Source organism: Cupressus sempervirens, chromosome 10 (assembly GCF_028749045.1).
Source record: "Cupressus sempervirens isolate cs-2001-9-10 chromosome 10, ASM2874904v1, whole genome shotgun sequence".
In the NCBI taxonomy this organism is placed as follows: domain Eukaryota; kingdom Viridiplantae; phylum Streptophyta; class Pinopsida; order Cupressales; family Cupressaceae; genus Cupressus; species Cupressus sempervirens.
In genome coordinates, this window is record NC_143127.1 from 496,195,699 (window position 1) to 496,217,837 (window position 22,139).

A 22,139-nucleotide genomic window follows, 5' to 3' on the forward strand; every position below is an offset into this window, starting at 1 on the left:
TCTTTTTATTTCCTCAGTGGTCGCACCACAAATCTTTGTCACGCTTTTTTATACCAGCAAGGTGGTACTTCAGACAAGATATGCCTCCACGAATTCGTTTTTTGCATTTTATGCATATCATGCTATTATACTTGATTCCTTCGAAGCCATATTTTTGTGCCTTGTCTCTAGCCCCTTTAGGGTGTGTGCCTACAAATCTAGATGGACATGCACCTATGGGGCCATTGACAGATGCTGCAGTTGAGCTTGTTGTAGAAGAATCTATATTTGCCATTTAATGTAAAATCAACCTCCACATACAAAACACAAATTGAAGCCACAGATTTAGAAATTTATTAAACATATATAGGAACAAACTAAATTAGATTAAAACCTTTAAATAAGTTTTGACACAAGCTGAAACTTGAAACAAAAAACCAAAAATGTCTTTGGTTACGAAATTATTGAGAAAAGTAAGAACTTTATTTGGAAAAATAGCGAAAAAATGGTGTTAGATCTTAGTCATTACATTCTAAAATGTGTTAGAGAACATTGTAAGTGGTCCTCTAGAGATTCAATAAAGTTACATGCAACAAAGGCAAGATAAAACGATTTTTAACTCAGAAGAAAAGAATTTAGAAAACGTACTTGTGAATCCCGATTTTCTTGAAAAGAGCTTGAAATTCACTTGTAGTCAATCTATAAGGCTGCCAAACACTATTTTTGTCCTCCAAAATCCTTCTGCTTTCTTTCAAGTGCTCTTGAATGAAAAAATAAAATGAAATGAGATACTTTGTTGGGCATCCCGTTTCAAGTATTGTTGCTTGCGAGAAAATAGTAAGTTATAGCAAGAAAATGTTGGTATCTTTGCAATAATTTTCCAGTTTCTCAGTGAGAAGTTTCAAATTTCCTGGCCAAGAATAACCTTCTATTTTCTTGGCACCTCCAAATTCTCATGAGAAGTTGCTATATCTGCCACTTTTTCAACGTTATTTTGAACTGATTGGAACAAGAGGCTTGGAGGCAACAACAACAACAGTACACCACGAAGCCGCATCGAGTATAATCTGAAGGGCAACCAGCGGTACAATACATGAGATGCAGTGAATGGGGGCCCCTTCGCATAGTAATGTCAAAGCATTCAAGGTGGTGAAAGTATGTTGTGCAAATGGTCTGGGTTGGGGATCCATGAAGATGCTGATTGTCCCAAGGTAAAGATCGTGAACTTGATAGCAGTAGCAAATCCAACTGAGGAAGTTTTGGCAATTACCAGACCAAGAAAGGTACGTACCCAGGTCCACACACAGAGTAGGAAAGGTTGAAGGAAGCTAGAAGGGAAATGCAGATGGAAATGGAAAAATAACACAAACAAACCCATGAGGCTACAAGAACCCTGACTCGGTCAACATCATAAAAGAGATGTTGCCAGGCATTATACTGGTATGAGTGACAGACCAACTAGAAATATTGCCACCATTGAAAGTGGCAATATGCAACATGAAAGACACCAATGGCGGTCAAGGGAAGGATAAGAATATGGATGACAGAGGAGAGAGTAGAAATGCCTAAGAGGATCCTATGCCTATCGAACCAATGTTGTTCACAGTTGAAGTCCTTACCCTACTATAGTACAAATGGAGATCATGTGACACACACTCACCAATATTATTGTAGATGGAGGGTCACGAGTAAATGTACTCCCAAAAGAGGCATGGGGGGCACTGGGAAAACTGACACTTTGGCCAGCAACATTCCATTTAGTAGGAGCAAACCAACATGGCATAAAGCCATTGCGGAGGCTTATGGTGCAAAAAGTGATCATGGGAACACAATTTTTTTTCTTGATTTTGTGGTTATTACTTTGGAGAAGGGGTACAACACCCTCAGCAAGGTTGACTCATCACAACAAAAGCCAACCATAATTGGAAAAAGAATACACTATCCATTGAGAGTGAAGGGAAGAAATACATCATTGACCTCAAAAGCCAAATAGTAAGCCAAGAGTTGGCATCCGACTCTGAGGCGGAGGTGAAGTACGAATGGAGGGATGGAGTTGGATGGTGAGGGTGTCCTGAGATTGGGAAGCTTTTTTGAAGATGAAACCAACTCCCTTAATGTGTTGTTCCACTGGCAGATGGAGGATAATGAGGTATTCCAACCTAGTTGCACATGTTGGAAATTTCAGAAATGGAGGATATGGATACATACCCAATAGAATATGAGGTATACAAGGAAGGGGTAGCCAACATAGATGACACTCCCGCTCATTGATTTAAGAGGGATGAGGGAGTGAAATTCAAAGAACCAAGTATAGAAAAAAGAAACTTGGGAAAAGAGGAGGACCTAAAAGTGATCTTGGTGGGGGATGACAGGGACCCCATATTGAAGGAAACGGTATTTAAAATATTTTTGGAACATAAATATCTATTTGCTTGGACATACAAAGACTTGAAGGGTGTACCACTAGAATTATGTTTACATAGAATACCTCTAGTCCTAGAAGAAAGGTCAGTACAAAAGAGGTCATACCATATGAATAAAAACTATGCCGCTAAGGTACAGGAAGAAATTGCAAAGATGTTGGACATTGGAATTATTTTTAAAGTACAAACAAGCGAGCGGGTGTCACCAATCGTCATCTCCAATAAGCCAACAATATTAGGATTTGTGTAGATTTTAGGTGTCTCAATGCAGTTAGAATCAAAGAGCTGTTCTTGATTCCATTCACGGATAGCATATTGGAGGAGGTGTTTGGGCATGAGATATGCTCGTTCATGGACAGGTTTTTGGGTTACAACTAGATTAGTATCGTAGAGGAAGATAAATTAAATACGACTTTTGTGGTAGAAGATGAAGTGTATGATTATAATAGGATGTTATTCAGCTTATGCAATGCCCCTACCACATTCCAAAGGGTTATACTCATCTTCGATGAAATATCCATAGGAAATTTTAAGGCATTCCTGGATGACTGGTCAATATACAACGAGATGGAAACACACCTCACAACATTGGAGGAATGCATGAAGTGGTGCTAGAAGGGTTTCCTAGCATGCAATCCAAAGAAATGTTAATTTATGGTTCCACAAGGCAAAGTACTTAGTTACATTGTTGGTAAGGAGGGGGTGAAGACTGACCTAGATATAAAAGTAATTATTGAAGTAGAAGACCTAGGAGATGTAACAGGGGTCAACTCCTTTCTAGGCCTTGTGGGATACTATCGGTGATTTATCAAGGGGCTTGTAGAGATTTCCTTACCACTAGAGAAACTCACAAGGAAGGGTGAATCATTTACATGGGGAATGCAACAAGTAATTGTATTCAAAGAACTCAAGTCAAGGCTGGTAAGTGTACCAATTCTGGTCTACCTGGATTGGGAGAAAGAATTCTATATACACGTGGATGCTTCAAACTACTTCATTGGGGCCATCTTGGCCCAAACAAGTGCAAGGGGATTGCACCATCCAATATATTTTGCCAATCAGTTATTGTCAAAGGTCAAAAGGAACTACAACACTATTAAAAGGGAAGCACTGAGTATGGTCTATGTCGTACAAACATTTTGACATTATCTCCTAGCCACACCCTTCACCTTCTGTGTAGATCATCAAGCTTTAATGTACCTCTTAAATAAGCCAATTATACAAGGGAGGGTAAGCAAATGGCTACTTCTACTCCAACAAATTGTTGTTACTATCATTATATGGCTAGGAAAGGGCCATGTTATGGTAGATCAATTGTCGAGAATAAAATTAGGTGAACCAACAAAAGGGGTGAATGAGGACTTCTAAGACACTCACCTATTTCAGATAGCCATCTACATTCATGGTACAAACATATTGGCAGGTACCTCTCTACAGCCTCATTCCCTTCAAGAATGCCACAAAGTGAGCAAAGGAAATTGTCATTAAAAAGGACATTCTAACTCATCCAAGGACTATTCTACAAGATGGGATCCGATCATGTACTTGGCAAGTGCGTTATGGAAGAGATCCTCAATACATGAAGGTCTTGCAGGTGGGCACACGGGGCCTGATGCTATTGCACAAAAATTCCTCTCGGTTGGTCTATGGTGGCCAACATTTATTGTCAAAGGTCAAAAGGAACTACAACACTATTAAAAGGGAAGCACTGAGTATGGTCTATGTTGTACAAACGTTTTGACATTATCTCCTAGCCGCACCCTTCACCTTCTATGTAGATCATCAAGCCTTAATGTATCTCATAAATAAGCCAATTATACAAGGGAGGGTAAGCAAATGGCTACTTCTACTCCAACAAATTGTTGTTATTATCATTATATGGCTAGGAAAGGGCCATTTTATGGTAGATCAATTGTCGAGAGTAAAATTAGGTGAACCAACAAAAGGGACGAATGAGGACTTCCGAAACACTCACCTATTTCAGATAGCCATCTACCCTCATGGTACAAACATATTGGCAGGTACCTCTCTACAACCTCATTCCCTTTAGGAATGCCACAAAGTGAGCAAAGGAAATTGTCATTAAAAAGGACATTCTAACTCGTCCAAGGACTATTCTACAAGATGGGACCCTATCATGTGCTTGGCAAGTGCGTTATGGAAGAGATCATCAATGTACTACAAGAGTCACATGAAGGTCTCACAGGTGGGCACATAGGGCCTAATGCTATTGCACAAAAATACCTCCTAGTTGGTCTATGGTGGCCAACATTACACATGGACACAAGGGAATGAGTATGGGGTGTGACACTTGTTAGGGAACGAGAAAACCCCTCAAGAGGGATTTCATGCCATTATTTTCTTTATAACCCCAAGAGTTGTTTGAAAAATGGGGCTAGACTTTGTGGGACCCCTGAAAGCAAGAGCAACTCAACATTGTAGATACATTATGGTTGCTACAAGTATCTTGCTAAATAAACAGAGGCAATAGCACTTCCATACGATATTGCAACAAGCACGACTTATTTTCTCTACAAGCTGATTGTGACAAAATTTGGAATCCCCATATGCATCACAAGTAATTGGGGAGTACACATTGTCAACCAAGTAATTAGGAACATGACTACAAGTCTTGAATATTTCACAACTTGTCAAACCATGCTATCCCTGAGCTAGTAGACAAGTAGAAGCCACTAATAAAATATTGGTCTTAGTATTGTATGAGACATGTGGAGCAGAGGCATGAGATTGGGACCTAGTGGACAACTTATAAAGCAACAACGGGGCACAAATTGTTTCTGTTGATGTACGGTCATGAGGCTGTGGTACCAATGGAATGCATCATGCCAAGTCTAAGGGTGATCGTAGAAAATAGATGGGGAGATGCAGCCAATCTAAAAGAATGGCTAATGAACTAGGTCAAACTGGAGGAAAGGAGGTTGACAACACAGTGGGCAACAAAGGTAGCCTAACATCAAAGAATTTTTTGGCACAATAAATATCTTTGCCAGATAAACTGTTAGCCAAGACAACTAGTTCTAAAATACAACAACCATGACAAAATCAAATTGGGGAAGTTTAAAGTTCGCTGGCTAGGACCCAATCAAATAAAAGAGAAGTAGGCGATAATGGGGTTGTAAAACTTGTAACATTGGAAGATCGACCTATTAAGGAACTTGTAAATGGGTCCAAGCTAAAATTTTACTAGGAGAGGAAGGTGTACACTATTAGGATCAATATGTTGGGGTATATAACCAAAGGTGAGTGGACCATTATCCACAAGATAAAGATAGAAGAGGATCCTATAATAAATCAAGAACCTTATGGACCAAATAGAGAGTGGGCCAAGCGAATAATGGTTTTCGAGGAATGACTTGTAAGAAAACATGATGGATAAGGGGTAGTAGTCCCTAGAGTACACAAGTATCTTACTAATGCTCTATTTGGTCCACCAATCCTCTGGATGAGAATAAATGGGTACTGGACATTGAAAGCACCCTATGAAGGAGGAAGAGAAAGGTTCATTGTGTATGACATTGACGAAACAGTAGAAGAGCCAAGTGGCTAATAATGATACTCTTGAGTGAGACTTAGGAGAAAAGATCAACTTGGAGGAGAATGGGGAAACCTTGGGACCATGCCTAAAGGTTGTGGTAAAGGTAGATGATCTATTTATCTACAAAGGAGATGGTTATGCAGATGAGTAAATTAGAAAATGCACCAAGGAAGGGGAGGAGGCACCCTACAAACAGAAACCAAATGCTCTATGGAGGGTAATACCTAATCCAGCAGAACCCCCAACAATGCAAGGGGAGGAAGTAGTTTGGTACCAAAACTATAGGAGCAGATATATAGACTAAAGTTTTAAAGGAATAGGACCTGCCCCCCTTAGTGGATAAATCTTTTGATTTAGAATACTTGAGGAAATGTGGTCAGAATGAATGTTACAAGACACCTCCAAGCACCTGCATATAATAGTATGCCTTCGAAGTAAAGGTTTGCAACAAGGAGGAAATAAGTTCAGAAAGAAAACACAAACAAGGAAAGATCCACCAAGAAACTCAAAATAGGAAGAAAAACAGATAGGTAAGGAAGAAGATAGGAATTATGATATACAATAAGTATGTGTAAAAGTAAAACACCACCACCTTGGAGCATGAAAGCAAGACAAACCAAGAGGTATAAGGAGGGCTTTGACGAAAAATTACTTGAGCAAAAGTTAAGTTAAAAACATTAAAAAGAATGGGAAGAAAAGGGGAAAGGCAAAAAAGAAGTTTATAATTAAACAACTAGAGAGGGAAAAAAATAATGGAAGAAAAGGAAAAAGGAATTGTAGAATATGTTCAGGTATGTCCACCCTAACCCCTAAAGGGAGATTACAAAAAGCCCCCACGACAAGTAGAAAATCATTGGGATGAGTTTGGGTGCCATACTAAGAAGGCACCATACATCAATACAGAAGCAAGCCATATGAAGGAGCATCATGGGCAAAAGTAAGTGTGAAGTTACAAACTAGCAGAGGAAAGTGTGAAGGCGCTAAAGGAATACAAAGACATCTCCGTATGAGGGAAATCTGTATGGGTGGAGAGCTCCCATGCCAACATTCTTGTATACCCCATACGAGTACAAATCAATATTTACCTTGCTCTATGCGGATCAGAGTACGAGAAGACAGAGGACGCAAAGTTGCATGGTTGGCCAACAATCCGTGCAGAAGTACATGATGTACTGTAAGCAGGACGAGACAATCATTTGCACGGGTGACATGAAGCAGAAAAATAATCACGGGCCGAAGGATGAGTAGCCATAGTACAAGCAAGAGGAAGACTATACCTTGTATGGTAGGTGAGGGCTATATGAAATGTACGAATGTTGATAGCCTCGTACTTGCTATCATCAAGAGGGAAACAATTACAAACACAAGGCACGGTGGCCTCCAGTAAAAAGAGGAGCAAAGGCAAAGACAAGGATGAAGCAATTACAACAGAAAATGTCATATTTGAAAGTTTCTTTGGAAGCAAATGCAAAAGTTGGTTGGAGAGCATGGATGACAGTTATCCATTGAAGGCTACATTGCGAAAAGCCGAGGTAATATAGGCAACCGTCACTTCATGAGCTAGCATAGGCAACCAACACAATGGTACAACCTGTTAGAACTTCAAAATTCACTCCCTATAGCTCAGGCACAAAAAACAATTTGTAAAGCCAAGGAATAATGATGATTTATAGGAACACTTCAAACAAGATAAAAAATTCTTGTAGGTATGACCCATTGAGTACAACTAGCACAGTGGACAAAATGGCTAGCTCAACGACTCTGTCAGTGCAAAACTTGCTAAAAAGGAATCTCGCCAAAACATCAAATACTCTTTGCAAATCAACTCATCAAGACAAACCAGAGTAACGTGAATCACAGCAATTCAGGTGATTCACATGATTTCGTGATCTGACTTAAGGCATGTCATTCATGGTGAGAATTGGCTTGTGGATTTTTGAGCCAAAAATTGCCTGAATCGCTTGAGTCGGCAATTTTTTTCAAAAATTGCCAGAAATCAGCAAAATTGGCACCAAAACTCGGCAAGTTGGTAACAAATTGCCAAAAACCACCAATTTTAAAATATTTGTATTTCAAGGCTTTTTTCACCTTGCCGATTTATTGCCGATTCATAGCGATTCATAGGCGATTCACAATTCGAGTAGGCCTTGCCGATTCCGATCTGATTCCTATTTTTGGTTCTTTGAGACAAACACATTGTCAAAAAGAAGATTGGAAAGTTCACTTGTTGGCACAATTGTGACTCTCATATAAAACTTCCAAGGCCAGCTAGGGAGTTTTCTCATTTTCCAATCCAGTATTTTCAAGAGGCTTTTGTACTCTAGAAAATCAAAGATGAGCACAAGTTCTTTTAAAAGCAAAGCAAAAATCATATCTATTCTAACCAACAATGAGGTCTCAGACTCTTTTTATAACATTTTGTAGAGAAACTAATAATAAAACAATACTCTCCCTTGTGTTTGTACAAACTCTTTTCTCAAATTTTTTAGATGTCCTCCTATAGGTGCAACTTAACCCAATTTTAAATAAATAATTATACTTAAGTTACGTTTTTTTATATTTCCTCCTTAGGATGCCTTAAGTTATAATTTTATAATTAATGAAATAAATTACCCAAGCTGTTAAAAGCATTGAAATTAAACAAATTCATATTTTGATCTTAGCAATATGTTTTTGAGGATTTAGGATGATGACAATTAAAGCATCTTGGCTCCTTTCTAGAAAATAGGATGCTTTTCCAAGAAGTATGGGGATTTCCCAAAAGGCTGGTATTGCATTCTGAAAACACTACAAGGCTTAAAAAGATCATTTGAACTCGCTACCATGAACATCACCTCTGCTTGACTTATTCCAATAAACTCCAAGAACTTTGGAGTTCTCTCTTGTTCACTAACTAGTCCGCATGGAAACATGGAAATATACTAACTGTTCACAAACCAATTATGTTTGAAAATATGACATTAGAATGAACTTGAAAAAAAATAATGAAACAGGAGGGAAGGCGACTTAACTGATGTGAAGAAAAAGTCTTTGCATAGCACACAATCATCTATATACCAGCTATTAAAATAGTTGAGTTTCCCATCAGCTGTCCATTTTAAATATTTCTTTTTTTCCTCATATAATTATGTCAGTTGCTTTTTGTTGAAGAAGTAGAAGCTTTGCATGAAAATACAGACACGGGCTTCTTGAACTTTGAACAAAGTAGGAAATAAGAATATCTACTGGCTTCCAGCTTTAGTTTGAAGAGAATAAATTATAAGCCACTACCTTCCTCTGATTTTGTTTTGGATCTGAAGAGCCTTATTTACAACAAAACATAAGTTACTGGATATCCTAATAAATTATTTGATATAATCTTTGTTACAGGTTCTGATAATAGGAAGATTTATTGGGAATCCATCAGAGAAGACATGGTACTGTATGTTTGGTGACATTGAGGTTCCTGCAGAGATCATTCAGCAAGGTGTCCTTCGCTGCAAGGCCCCTGTACATGCATCTGGAAAGTTACCTTTCTGTGTAACATGTGGTAATCGAGAGGCATGCAGTGAAATTAGAGAGTTTGAATACCGTGATAAGTCTCAAAAATATGACAGTGAAAGTGTTCCAGCATCAGTAGATGCAAAGGCAGGCCACGAAGAAATTTTGCTGCAAGTCAGACTTGCTCACATGATTCTTTCTGAAAGGAGCTATGATTTGCCATTGTCGATTGAGAAGAGAGATTTTTCAGACTGCAAAGATTGTAGTTCATGGTTGGAAGGTGTGAGTGATGACCAATGGGAACAAATTGAGTATGCAGTTGAAGATTGTGGTGAGCCTCTTGCCTACACAAAGGAATGGCTTCTACAAACTTTCCTAAAAGAGAGGGTCTGTCAGTGGCTTGGATACAAAGTTAAAGAGGGGGAGAAGGGTACTTCAGTTCTCAACAAACATGGGCATAGTGTCTTGCACATGACGGCTGCACTTGGGTACGAGTGGGCAATAAGTCCAATACTGAATACTGGCGTTGGAATAAACTTTCGAGATGCACATGGATGGACTGCTCTTCATTGGGCTGCACGCTATGGCAGGTGGTTTTTTGTTTTTTAACTGGAAACATAAACTGTTGTCACCTGATGTTCTGTTTTTCTTCTTCAATCGTTTTAGCATTCACTATTTGTAAATCCATCTTTCAAGGAATAATTGTGGTTTTTGGAAAATCAGCAATGAAAATGCATTGTGATTATTTTAATAAAGAAATGCAAGATTTCATCTAGTACTTGCATATTCTAATATCTTTTATCTTCAAAAGCTAAGAGGTCCTTACCTGACAGGAACTAAATTTTAGCCTTACTTTCATTTTAAACAAAAAATGCAGGCATGCTTAAATGAATACTTTGGAATCTCTTTTTTTTTTGTGTAATAATGAACAAGATTTTGTTCTTTTTTATAGAGAAGAAACTGTGGTAGCACTTATAGCCAATGGTGCATTACCAGGAGCAGTCACAGATCCTACGCCACAATATCCATCCGGAAGAACTGCAGCTGACATTGCTGCAGCCAATGGACATGGAGGGATTGCAGGTTATCTAGCAGAGGCATCTCTGACAAGTCATCTATCTGTTCTCACTCTTGGTGAGAATGAGATTTCAAAGGCATCTGCAGCTGTAGAGGCTGACAGAGCTATTGAATCTGTGACAGATAGGAGTAGTGTCCAGCAAACAGTAGGTGTAACAGAGGATCAACTTTCTTTGAAAGATTCTTTAGCAGCAGTTAGAAATTCTGCTCAAGCAGCAGCACGTATACAAGCTGCTTTTCGTGCTCACTCTTTTAGAAAGCGGCAACAAAAATCTGATGGCATATGCAATGAATATGGTATAACTGAGGCAGATATACAGGAAATTTCCGCTGTATCAAAGATTCAAAGGGCATTGCGCCATCATCGCGATCAAAAGCTAAATACTGCAGCTACTTGTATTCAGCGAAAGTTTCGTGGTTGGAAAAATCGTAAAGAGTTTCTTGCTCTGCGTCAGCATGTAGTAAAGATTCAAGTATGTATTTACCTCTCAATTTACCTCTATCCATCTTGTGTATTTGTTAGCTACATCTTAATGTTTTTCCCTTCATTGTCAATATTGTCAAGTTCTATATTTAGAAAGGCATTAAATGAACATTTTGTAGTTATTGTACTTTCTCCAGTTATCTCAATTTTGTCACACTGTGCGGCTGTTATCTATGTTAGTTACCAGTTTAAAAATCTTAAAGTATAGATACTTTTCTGAGAAGTATAGATATCCTTTTCTAGAAGCGTTTACCAAAGACAAGTTTTGATACTGTGTCAGTTCCCCAGATGTAGATCAATTCATTTATGTTTTTTCCAACTGATTCTTAGTTAATCCGGTGTATGATATCAAACTTATTTGTATTTTGCTCGTCTATTGAATGTTGGCATACATTTGATTTTTTCTAGATATTTGTTTAGATAATTTGAATGTTTTTCTTCTAAGAATGAGAAAGAAAAAGTATGAATTCTGTATGACAAAGAAATCAGTACACAACTCAATTTTACAATTTCTTCCTCAACGTGAAAGGAAGCGGCTGGGGTTATATGTGATGTTCAACACATTCAAGTATGAGCTCTATATGACTCATTTATATGTGTCTATATATAAAGAAATAGAGTCTCTTCGACAGAACATTGCAGCAGATACCTCATACATTATTTTGGACAAGCTTCTAGAAATGCATAGTTGCAGTGGTTTTTATTTTTCCAAAAGAACAGAATGGAGTGTTAACATTTTCAACTGTTGAACATCCCTTGACATCAGATGCAACTGGAGCTTATATTTCCATGCATTATGAAAGGATGAAATAACCGAAAGAATTGTAAGCTGAGGTGTCCACCTTGCCTGATTTGAGCAACAGAAAGCTTCTAGATTTTTTTCTCAAGATAGTATCCATCCTTACCATTATTTACAACAGCATTACCAAAGTTGGGTTAAACCTGATTATAAGAACTGCTAGAAAACTCTCCATTATAAATGGGAAGAAATATGTTAAAAGAAATGAGCCAAAAGAAATGCATCACCTTGTGTTATGTTTTTCTCAAAGTATCACTTGGGCAAGCAACCCGGAATCCACAAAAAGTAGCCATTGAAATGCTGGATTCTTGTAACCACAGAGGCTCTTCAAACCCCAAACAGAGGGTTTTAACAGTCTTGACAGGCTCCATTGTTTTTAGGAACAGCACAACTGAACAAAGCACAAAAACCCCATGGATCTTTCTGATTTATAAAAACTACAGCACTGCTTCCAAATGCCCACAAATCTTTCTGCTATATAGAAAAATAATGATATCATCTAACCATCAAATCCACAGGCATGAGTTCCTCCCCCTTGGGAAAGACAAAATCACCAGGGTCCCTCAGCCATTTCACTAGCAGATAGTTTTGAGGTAGGTCCAGAAAATTACATAGGCTGCCCCTCTCCCAAATCCTTTTTCTGTATAGAAAGCTGAGGATATTTATCAGACCGTCAAAGCCATATGCTTTTCCATGAGAAGGTGAAAATCACCGTAATTCTCTCCTGTATCACTAGCAGATGGTTTTTGAGGTTGGACTGGCAAATTAATTAGACTTTTTTATGCCTCTCCAAATTTTTCGTACAATTAACATTAGCATAACTATAACCTTTTTCACAGATTCGTCAGCCAGAAGGGAACCAATCTATATACTATACAATTACTGCTTAAGACAACTTCAGATTTGAATGAACAAACAATTTCTTCCATATTTTTGGACAGCTTTATCAGTCTAAAAAACAGGAGATTATGATTTAAAAACTTTTTATCAAATATTACCATCTATCTGAGCCCTTGAGTATTCTTATGCAGCAGGACGACACTTGCACTCATAGATAGCATTATTGGAGAATTCAAATTTTGGACAACATCAAACACATTTTGCTTTCCATTAAATTGTCCCAGGTCCAAGAGTAGGGCCTGCAACACCCCATTCACATTTCTTAGGGGCTTTCCCATTTAGTTGCAGCATTCAACGCCTCATAGAAGGATTCGTAATCTCCTGCATGATGTATTCATATATAAAACAAATGGTATAAGGATGAGATATTGTGCTGTAGTGCAGAAGAAAAATTATTAATGTTATTAATTTTATGAGAGTGGGACGCATGTAAGATCATATTATTCCCATTATTTGAAGTTTTATAAATCGAAGAAGAGCTTGTTTTTTAACTTTTTTGACATCAGTGGGAAGAGCTGGGAGTGCTAAAGTTGTTAGGTGGTATAAACATGGGTAAAGGCTCAGCAGGTTGCAAAGTATGTACAGCATCTGGATCAACATGGGTGGAAGGGAAGAGAAGCACAGTGACCTCTCATTATTAATCCAGTTCCATCAATTTTTTTGAAAGAATTATAGAAAAAAGTTTCTAGGAAATAGTTAGACCAGTATGCAATACAGGAGCTTTCAAGTATTCTAGTGTGGGATTCATTGTTGTGAGTTCTGAGGTCCCTCTCTATATTCCTTCTTTGGTGGGAAAGATGCGTGACGTGATATCCTTTATTTCAGGAATATTTTAGCACTTCAGCAGTTATTCAAAACTTTCCAGATCTTATTGTCTTTTTACCTTTGGGATATCCACTAATATCTGTACCCCCAATTCTAAACCATTTTTCTTCGATCATCTATTCATAGATATATTAGAAGTATATGAACTTATATAGAGTTAAATCGGATTCATTTGTTAAAGCTAATAAATGGAAAATGTCATTAGTACTAATGCGATTCTGATTTTACAACCAGTGAGAATTTCAATTTGCTAACAAAGCATGTGCTGAAAGTTTGAAACATTAAAAACCCTTTATGATGTAACACTCATTTTATGGACCTTATTCTGTAACAGGCTCATGTTCGTGGACACCAAGTACGCAAAAAGTACAAAATGCTTCTCTGGACCGTTGGTGTTCTGGATAAAGCCATATTAAGATGGCGCAGGAAGGGCACTGGATTACGTGGTTTCAAACCAGATCTTCCAGAAGCAACTGAGATGGATGAAGAAGAAGAAGATGAGGATATTCTGAAGGTATTTAGGAAACAAAAGGTGACACTGGCACTGGATGAAGCAGTAGGACGTGTACTGCACATGGTTGACTCTCCAGAAGCACGTCTCCAATATCGACGTATGCTTGAAAAATATCAAGAAGTCAAGGTAATGTATTGTTCTATTGTGATTTTTGACAAAGCAAGAAGAATAAAGGCTTTTTAGACATGTTTACATTAACATAATAGCTACGTTTCTGAATGCCATGTTGCTAGTGACGAGACTGACTAGACCATTTGATGTAAAAGTTAGTTTCCAAAAGTGGATGAGTACAAACATTGAAGAATGTATTAAAGAAAAAAATGCATTGTTTATAAATAATTTTTGGTGCAATCAGAATGGTTCATCTTTAAAATATCATATTATTATCATAATTTAATTGGTATTAGAATTCAAAGCAAAGAAATACTGATCGTTTGCGACTGCAGTCTTCAAAAATGTGGTTCTAATATTGTAGATATTGAGATTCCTTAATTAGGAGCTGTGACACACCAAAATCAGGGTTAACTATTGTTCAATTTTGTAATACCTATGTTAGTAGTTGGTCATTATATCATTTGACTGCCTATTTTGAATATTACTGTATAGAACATAACAGTTCTGTATATTTGTTCTAGAAATGAGGATATATGAAACTTCTCACAAGAAGCCTATTGGCACAGTCTTATCCTTATATTTGATAAGTATTTTAGAATGTAAACATGAGATAGCTTAAAAAAATTCCTTATTGAGAGAAATTCATTCTGCAGTCCTCAAAAAAATTAAGCCATAAGTTTTATACTCCATGTTATGTGAAAAATTCTGCTCATTTTCTTCCAAAGGTACTGTTTTTATTAGATTTATTTTATAAAACAATTGTATGTGTTAAAGAGGAGGAAAAGAAAATTTCATTGGCCAAGTTTTTCGTTTGGAAGTTACCAAAAAGGTGAATGACGGAAAGTTGTCTAAGTAGCAGAGAAACAAGAGGCCATTTACATTTTCTTGGATTGGACTGTGGCCACATCTGCATTAGGTTAGTAATGCAGTCTGAGCAAATAGCTGCAAGGATTCTGTGTATCAGATCTGCAAATTTATACTCTTTAAAAGCATATGAATGACAGAGTTAATCCATAGGCTGACTCCTGTTCTCTATTTTCTGTAACAGAAGCTTCTATTTGTAAAGTCGTAATGGAAATCATGATTTATGAACCCATTGCTTCCTGGATTCATGATTTGCAAACAGTCTAATTTTGTAATAGTTTTTCTTTTTTTTTGTTGTCTTTGAGTCGACATATTTGCAATTAGTCGATTTTGGAGTCTTTTGTTGTCTCAGATTTCAGATGGTGACAAAAGAGCAAGCCAAACAAATTTTTAATAAAAACCACAATTTTTCCTTTCTAGAAATGCTTTATGGGGTACAAGGCCAGCACCCATAAGTGTGAGATTCTATTGTCATCAATAGTCAGTCTTTAGCTTTTGTTTTGCTTAGTTTTCAATTTTAAGTTAAATTTTTCAGCTTTTTGTTCAAAATTGGGTTTGTAGACTTCAATTGCAAATTCACATTACTTGCACTTGCATTCACTCTCTTAGTACCCGATTTTGACTAAGTTTTCTTATTTGTTTAGCTTGGTTAGTGCAGTCATGTTGTCCTCAATTTTGACATCATAAAATTGAGGCAACCCTACACAATTTTCTCATGGATTCGTAGGTGCATTCTCTTTGTTTTACCACATCAATAAAGTATCATAAAGACACTTTGGTATCTCTGAATTGTGCTTTATGTTGCTCTATCTATGCGTTCTTTTGAAGGTTTCCATCGAGTTGAATCCGAAATTGTTTGTTAGTAAGAGTTTTTCTTCTCTAACTACAAACACTCAATTTTTGGCAAACTTCCATTTCGTTTCTTTGTTTTTCTCTGTGTTGTAAATAATCTTTGGTCTTGTTTTTTGCCTTAGGTGAATAGTGTAATGTCCCCATTTTTTCCAGCATTGGAGTTTTAGGGATTAGCCTATTATTGTGATCCTCATAAGCTAATTATTGTGGATAGAGGGTCTTTTGAGGTAGTGGCTTGGCTTGAGAGGGTTTTGTCTTCTCCACAATTTAGTAAGCTATGGGTTGGTCTTCATTTGGCTCAGATTGGACTTCGTTTGGGCTTAGTTTTGTGTACTTACTATTTGTAGTAAGTTGGGTGTTGATTGAGATGGACCCTTTCTATTTTTGGAAAGTGCATTTGGTCACATGGAGAAATAATAGGTATGACTCCTATTTCAAACAACATATTTAAATTATAAGTATTTTGAGAGATATTATATTTTTAGTGGCCAAATTATTGTTAGTTTATTAAATGGCTTATTATAAAGTTATAATTTAAGTTTATAATTCACTTAAGTTGAGAGTTGAGTTATCATTGGAAAGAGCCATTTATTAATTAGTTAAGCCAAGTCAAGTGAAAGAATCTAATGAAAGCTTCTAATTAACGTTGTGTGGTGAAGCTTCTTGAGTGAAATTACATTTTGGCAACAAAAGGGCATCAAGAGGTTATAAATACAAGCCCACTTGTTGAGAAAAGCATGCTTGGATATATATTTGCTTTTGTTGCCTTTGTGGCTTTTTTTGAGGTCCTGAATTTTGATGCCCTTGCTGAGGTATAAGGGTTTTTAAGCTGAGAAGTGATTTTCATTCCACTGCTGAAGTATAATGCACTTGATATTTGTTAGATATCTTCCTTACTGCTCATATTGTGGCTAGGAAGACTTTGGTTTCTGTTGGAGAATTAATTTGGTGCTGCTGCAAATTGGGTCTTCATTATTTCTGAGAATTTGGTGATTGAGAAATCTGTTTGTGCATGCCAATCATCTTTGTTGCTGGGTGCAGTTTCAATTAGCAAATTGGTGGGAAAGAATAGTACATTGCTGAATGTTTGTCATTGCATTTTTTTGATAAATTGTATCAGCTTATTAGGGCCCCTGGCTTTTGATTTGTGAGTGTCTGAAATACTGATTTCTGGGTGGTATTTAAAATCCTAACGTGGGTCTGATATATTGCCTAGTTGGGCAATCATTTCATATATATTGCACATCAATTTTGGCACTTCATTTGCTGTTACCAAGGGTGCCAGGTATCTCTGTTCTGGCTTGTGTTTGCTGCATCATAAGACATCATTTCCCCTTATACTTGAGCGTCTATGCTTACTGCTGCTGGGTGTATATATTTGGGGTCACGTATCTACAATTTTTGGGAAGTATTGAGTGGGAATGGTTCTGCAAATTGGGCATCATCTTTAACAAGCTTCATCTTTTATGCAAGTTTGATGAATTGTTGCAGCATATTATGTAAATGAATAAACTTATAATTTGTTGTGAGCCAATTATTATTTTAGAATTAAATGAACAAATTCTTATGGCAGAATTATATACCAGAGTTGATGTTTATTTTAACATTCATCCATCTATCCATTATATCTAGAATTCATATGCTTTAACGATTAAGTTTGTTAGCCAAGTGTTTGACAAAATGCTAAATTATTGATTAATGAAGGAAATTGATGTGGTTTAAGTATAACCAAGCAGGGGTTATTATAATGCTATCAAAGTGGTTTCCTACCAGCCTGCATGAATTGGGCTCAGTTATATTATTGGTCAATGCTTACTTCATAGATTGTTAGATTAATTTTGTGATTCGGTTTTCAGTGTTATGGATGTTTACACGAGGTTTGGTATTCAATATACCTGTAGAGGGCGTACTTGTCTGCCTAGGGATGGAGAATCTAACATACAAGGTATTGTGAAACAATTGGATGTGCTAGTGAATAAGTTGAATCAAAATTACGAATGGATGACCCAACTGATTTTAAATCCGAGATTTGAGTTGAGCATGATATCGCTTTTTCGAAGAATTAAATGTGGTGATATAGTTGCAGCTACAAATGTGCAGGACATTTTTTATGAGTCACCACATGAGCTAAGCATAGTTGAGGTGGAATGTGGTAAGAATTCATGTTAGGTTGAGTCAGATGATGCAGTTGTTGGCATGAGTTCCAAGGATCATGTATTTGATGGCAATGCAGTGATAGTGGGAGTAGGAGCATATGAGTATATTGTCATATCAACAACCACATCTGTGTTGGTTGAGCCATCTAGCGAGGAGTTTAGTAGTATGCATGCAGAGGTTGTAGATGTGTGTTGTGATGATACTACACATGTCAATGATGATGAGGTGAGAGGTGTCGAGGTAGAGTTATGTTATAGTTCAGATGAACATAGTGGCGAGGTTCACTTTGTGTACAATCCTATGTTTGACATGGATGTAGCATTATCTTATGACAATTCACTATTTGAGGTTGATAATGATCACTCACCTGAGTAGAGTTGGACTCCGTTTTCACAATCTTCAGATTCGGTTTAGTTTTTTGTTTCAACAGTTGGTGATGTTTCTACATCCACAGATTTTGATGTGGCTACACCTATTTTTGATACAGTTGGCATGAGTGCATATGGATCTCCTGTAGCTATGTCCTTTCTTGGGATTGTTGGACATGATCAAGATTTCACTCCAGTATATATTATGTGGGTGGTGACTGGGAAGAAGGGTATGCTGAGATTTTTTGTGGAGTTGTCTTTTGGTGATGCCTTGACTTTTACATTATTAGCACAGGTAGTGGGTGCTACATTGTAGGCGATGTTGACGGTCACGATGATATTGACATGCAGTTGGTTCAGTGTTGTAGGGATGTCATGCACTTCTTCATTTGGGATTCAGGTGGAGGTTGGAGTTCACTGTATTGCTGGATTGCTTGAGGACAAGCAATCTCGGGGAGGGAAGACTTTGGTGTTTGTTGGAGAATTAATTTGGTGCTGTTGCAAATTGGTTTTTCATTATTTCTGAGAATATGGTGATTGAGAAATCTCTTTGTGCATGCCAATCATCTTTGCTACCGGGCGTAGTTTCAATCAGCAAATTGGTGAGAAAGAATGGTACATTGCTGAATGTTTGTCATTGCATTTTTTTTGAGAAATTGTATCAGCTTATTAGGGCGCTTGGCCTTTGATTTGTGAGCGTCTAAAATACTGATTTCTGGGTCGTATTTAAAATCCTAACGTGGGTCTGATATATTGCCTAGTTGGGCAATCTTTTCACATATATTGCACATCAATTTTGGCACTTCATTTGTTGTTACCAAGGGTGCTAGGTGTCTATGTTCTGGCGTGTGTTTGCTGCATCATAAGACATCATTTCCCCTTGTACTTGAGTGTCTATGTTTACTGGTGCTGGGTGTATATATTTGGGATTATGTATCTACAATTTCTGGGCAGTATTGAGTGGGAATGGTTTTGCAAATTGGGCATCATCTTTGAGATTAACGAGCTCCATCCTTTATGTAAGTTTGATGAATTGTTGCAGCATATTATGTAAATGAATAAACTTAGAATTTGTTGTGAGCCAATTATTATTTCAGAATTAAATGAACAAATTCTTATGGTAGAATTATATATCAGAGTTGATGTTTATTTTAGCATTCATCCATGTATCAATTATATCTAGAATTCATATGCTTTAAAGATTAAGTTTGTTAGCCAAGTGTTTGATAAAATGCCAAATTACTGATTAATGCAGGAAATTGATGTGGTTTAAGTATAACCAAGTCAGGGTTATTACAAATAGCCCTTGGAATTCTGCTTGATTTGGGCTAACTTAGGTCCAAATTGGAGTTGTCTAGCTCAAGTTATAAGGGAAAATGTGGGGTTTTTCGAGTCAACTGCATATTTTTATTAAAAACCTCATGAAAGTGGGTTTTTTATTGGCAATTGCACGACATAAGATTATATTTGATAATTAAAGTGGATTTTGTGGTCCATTTTGAAATTTCAGCTCATTCTAAAAGTTGATTTGGCCATAGCTTTTTATGTTTTATGAAAATAGCCTTTATCAAGACTATTTTTCATGTTATTTTATGAAAAGCTATAGTGAAAGATTAAATATAATTATATAAGACAACTTAAATGCATAAAGTGGGATTTTTATTACACATTGCATACATCAACATGCAAATCACTGTGTGAAAACCCGCTTCCAATAAAATATAAGTCCTAGCATTAATTTAAATTAACTTTTTCAATACAATAACACATTTTAATGCATTTTTCTACTTAAAACTTATTAAATCAATGTAAGTGGAAAAATGTAACCCATTTACATATGTTGTTGCATGTATAAGTTATTTTAATTATATTAATGCATTTAAATGGGGTTTTTCTAACCTATTGCATATGCATCTTTTAAAATTACCACTTAATGGACTTTTAAAGTTAAAATACATGTTTTAATAACATGTAAATCCACTAGGTGGCAATTTTGGACCCAATTGCATGTGTATGAAATATTTAAAAACACATTTCACTTAGCATAAGCCAAAGTGGCATTTTTTGGCCCAACTACATGCATTTTAAAATGTGTTTTCATGTTTTAAAACTCCACCAAGGCAAAGCGGTGATTTTTTGCGCAATTGGATGTCTTTCAAAAACATGTAAATGGTCTCCAAAAGTGCGTTTAAGTGACTTTTAAAACCTTATAAGACAAAATGGTGATTTTGGAGCACATTGCATGCATTATAATATATGCATTTGCATAAAGAAATCCCGTTTTAAACTTGCAGCTTGCATTTAGAGGGGTTTTGGGCACATTTTTCACATGCAAATGCAACCAAAAAGTGCATTTTTACTTCATTACATGAGACTTTTTGATCAAACACCCAAAAGTGGCAATTTTTAGCCTAAAAACACATGTTTTTGGCTCCCAAAACTTCACTTTTTGGGTGTTATTCTCCAAAAACAGATTTTGCAGCTTTCAAATGCTCATAGCTTGAACATTTCTTGGTCATTTTTGATGATCTAAGGGTCGTTTTTGCTTAAAATCACCCAAAGATCGCATTGGGCTACTAAAAAATGGAGTTTATTGAGTTTTTTTTCATTTCTCAACCCATCTAGGGCACGTGTTTTCTCAAAAGTGCCCTAGTTTTGAGCAATTTGCACCAAAACAACAAGCGATTGGATCAAGGTAAGTTTGAAAGCATTTCCCATCCTTCCTAACTTGCATTCAAGTCTTCTAAATCATTTGATATGCTTTGGACGCCATTTTTGAATGCATTTGCATATGGCATTGATTTGGTCAAAGTTGTTCCACATTTCGGGCGTTGCATTTCTCTAACTATATCCACATGTCCAAATCCGAACCATGTATTGAGGATTTCAAAATCTATTTATGTTTTGGGTTGGGCAAATCTAAAATTCGAACCTCTTTGGATATTTTTAGATTTGCTCAAGATTTGGATAAGGTTTTTGTCTTTCTCATTTTTGGTGGAGTTGAGGTAATTTTTCTTTCTTATTTTCTCGAAGGCATTTGTATATATTTTTGGTTGAATGTTCATTCAAGTCACTGACATTTCTATTTTCAGATTTGTATGATTTTCATTCTTGAAGTTGTTCTTTCTATCTTCTGTCTTCTTCTCCAAGTTTCATATGCAAGGTCTCATCTTACTTGCATATGCAGTCAGGTGTAAAATCCCGTTCGCAAAAGGAAGGCAAGCTCGCCGTTTTCCTTACATGCGAATGCAAGATAAAACCCCACCAATATGCATTCCATGAATCTCCATATGGCTGCCCTATGGTTGAAGAAGAATTTCCCACATGCTCCGGATACAAAGTATGACTTACACCTATTAAAGTATGACTTTTTTATATTCCATTAAAAATTATTCCTCATTTGCGTATTTTAAAACTCACTGTCCGCATATATTCTATTGTAGCTATTTTTGAGCCATTCTGAGTTTGACCCATTTGCTCATTCGCTAACCTCAATTATTTCATCCATTATACCTATCCATACCTTGCCTAAAATCCATGTTTTTACATTAAATGCTTGCCATGGACCCCTCACATGATGATGTTCATACACTATGAAACTTTCATGTGATAGTTGCACATGCACACCATTCAGCAATGTCAAGAGAAGCTACATCAGCAAATGGGAAAGAGACTACTGTTGGATTGAATGACATTCTCAAGTCACTCAATCTTCAACTCGAGTTGTTATATAGAGATCTTTGTGCT

General features: G+C 36.8%; 1 protein-coding gene across 2 annotated transcripts in view; it reads left to right on the forward strand.

The window, feature by feature from the left end:
- Positions 1 to 22,139, forward strand: part of LOC149534835 (Calmodulin-binding transcription activator protein with CG-1 and Ankyrin domain) — a 231,652-nt gene that overhangs the window by 185,186 nt on the left and 24,327 nt on the right. For both annotated transcript variants that reach the window (XM_089805658.1, XM_089805659.1), the window contains exons 9-11: positions 9,328 to 10,028; positions 10,391 to 10,988; positions 13,858 to 14,163. In XM_089805658.1, coding sequence (XP_089661784.1) covers positions 9,328 to 10,028; positions 10,391 to 10,988; positions 13,858 to 14,163 — 1,605 coding nt within the window. The remainder of the gene's footprint in view (positions 1 to 9,327; positions 10,029 to 10,390; positions 10,989 to 13,857; positions 14,164 to 22,139) is intronic.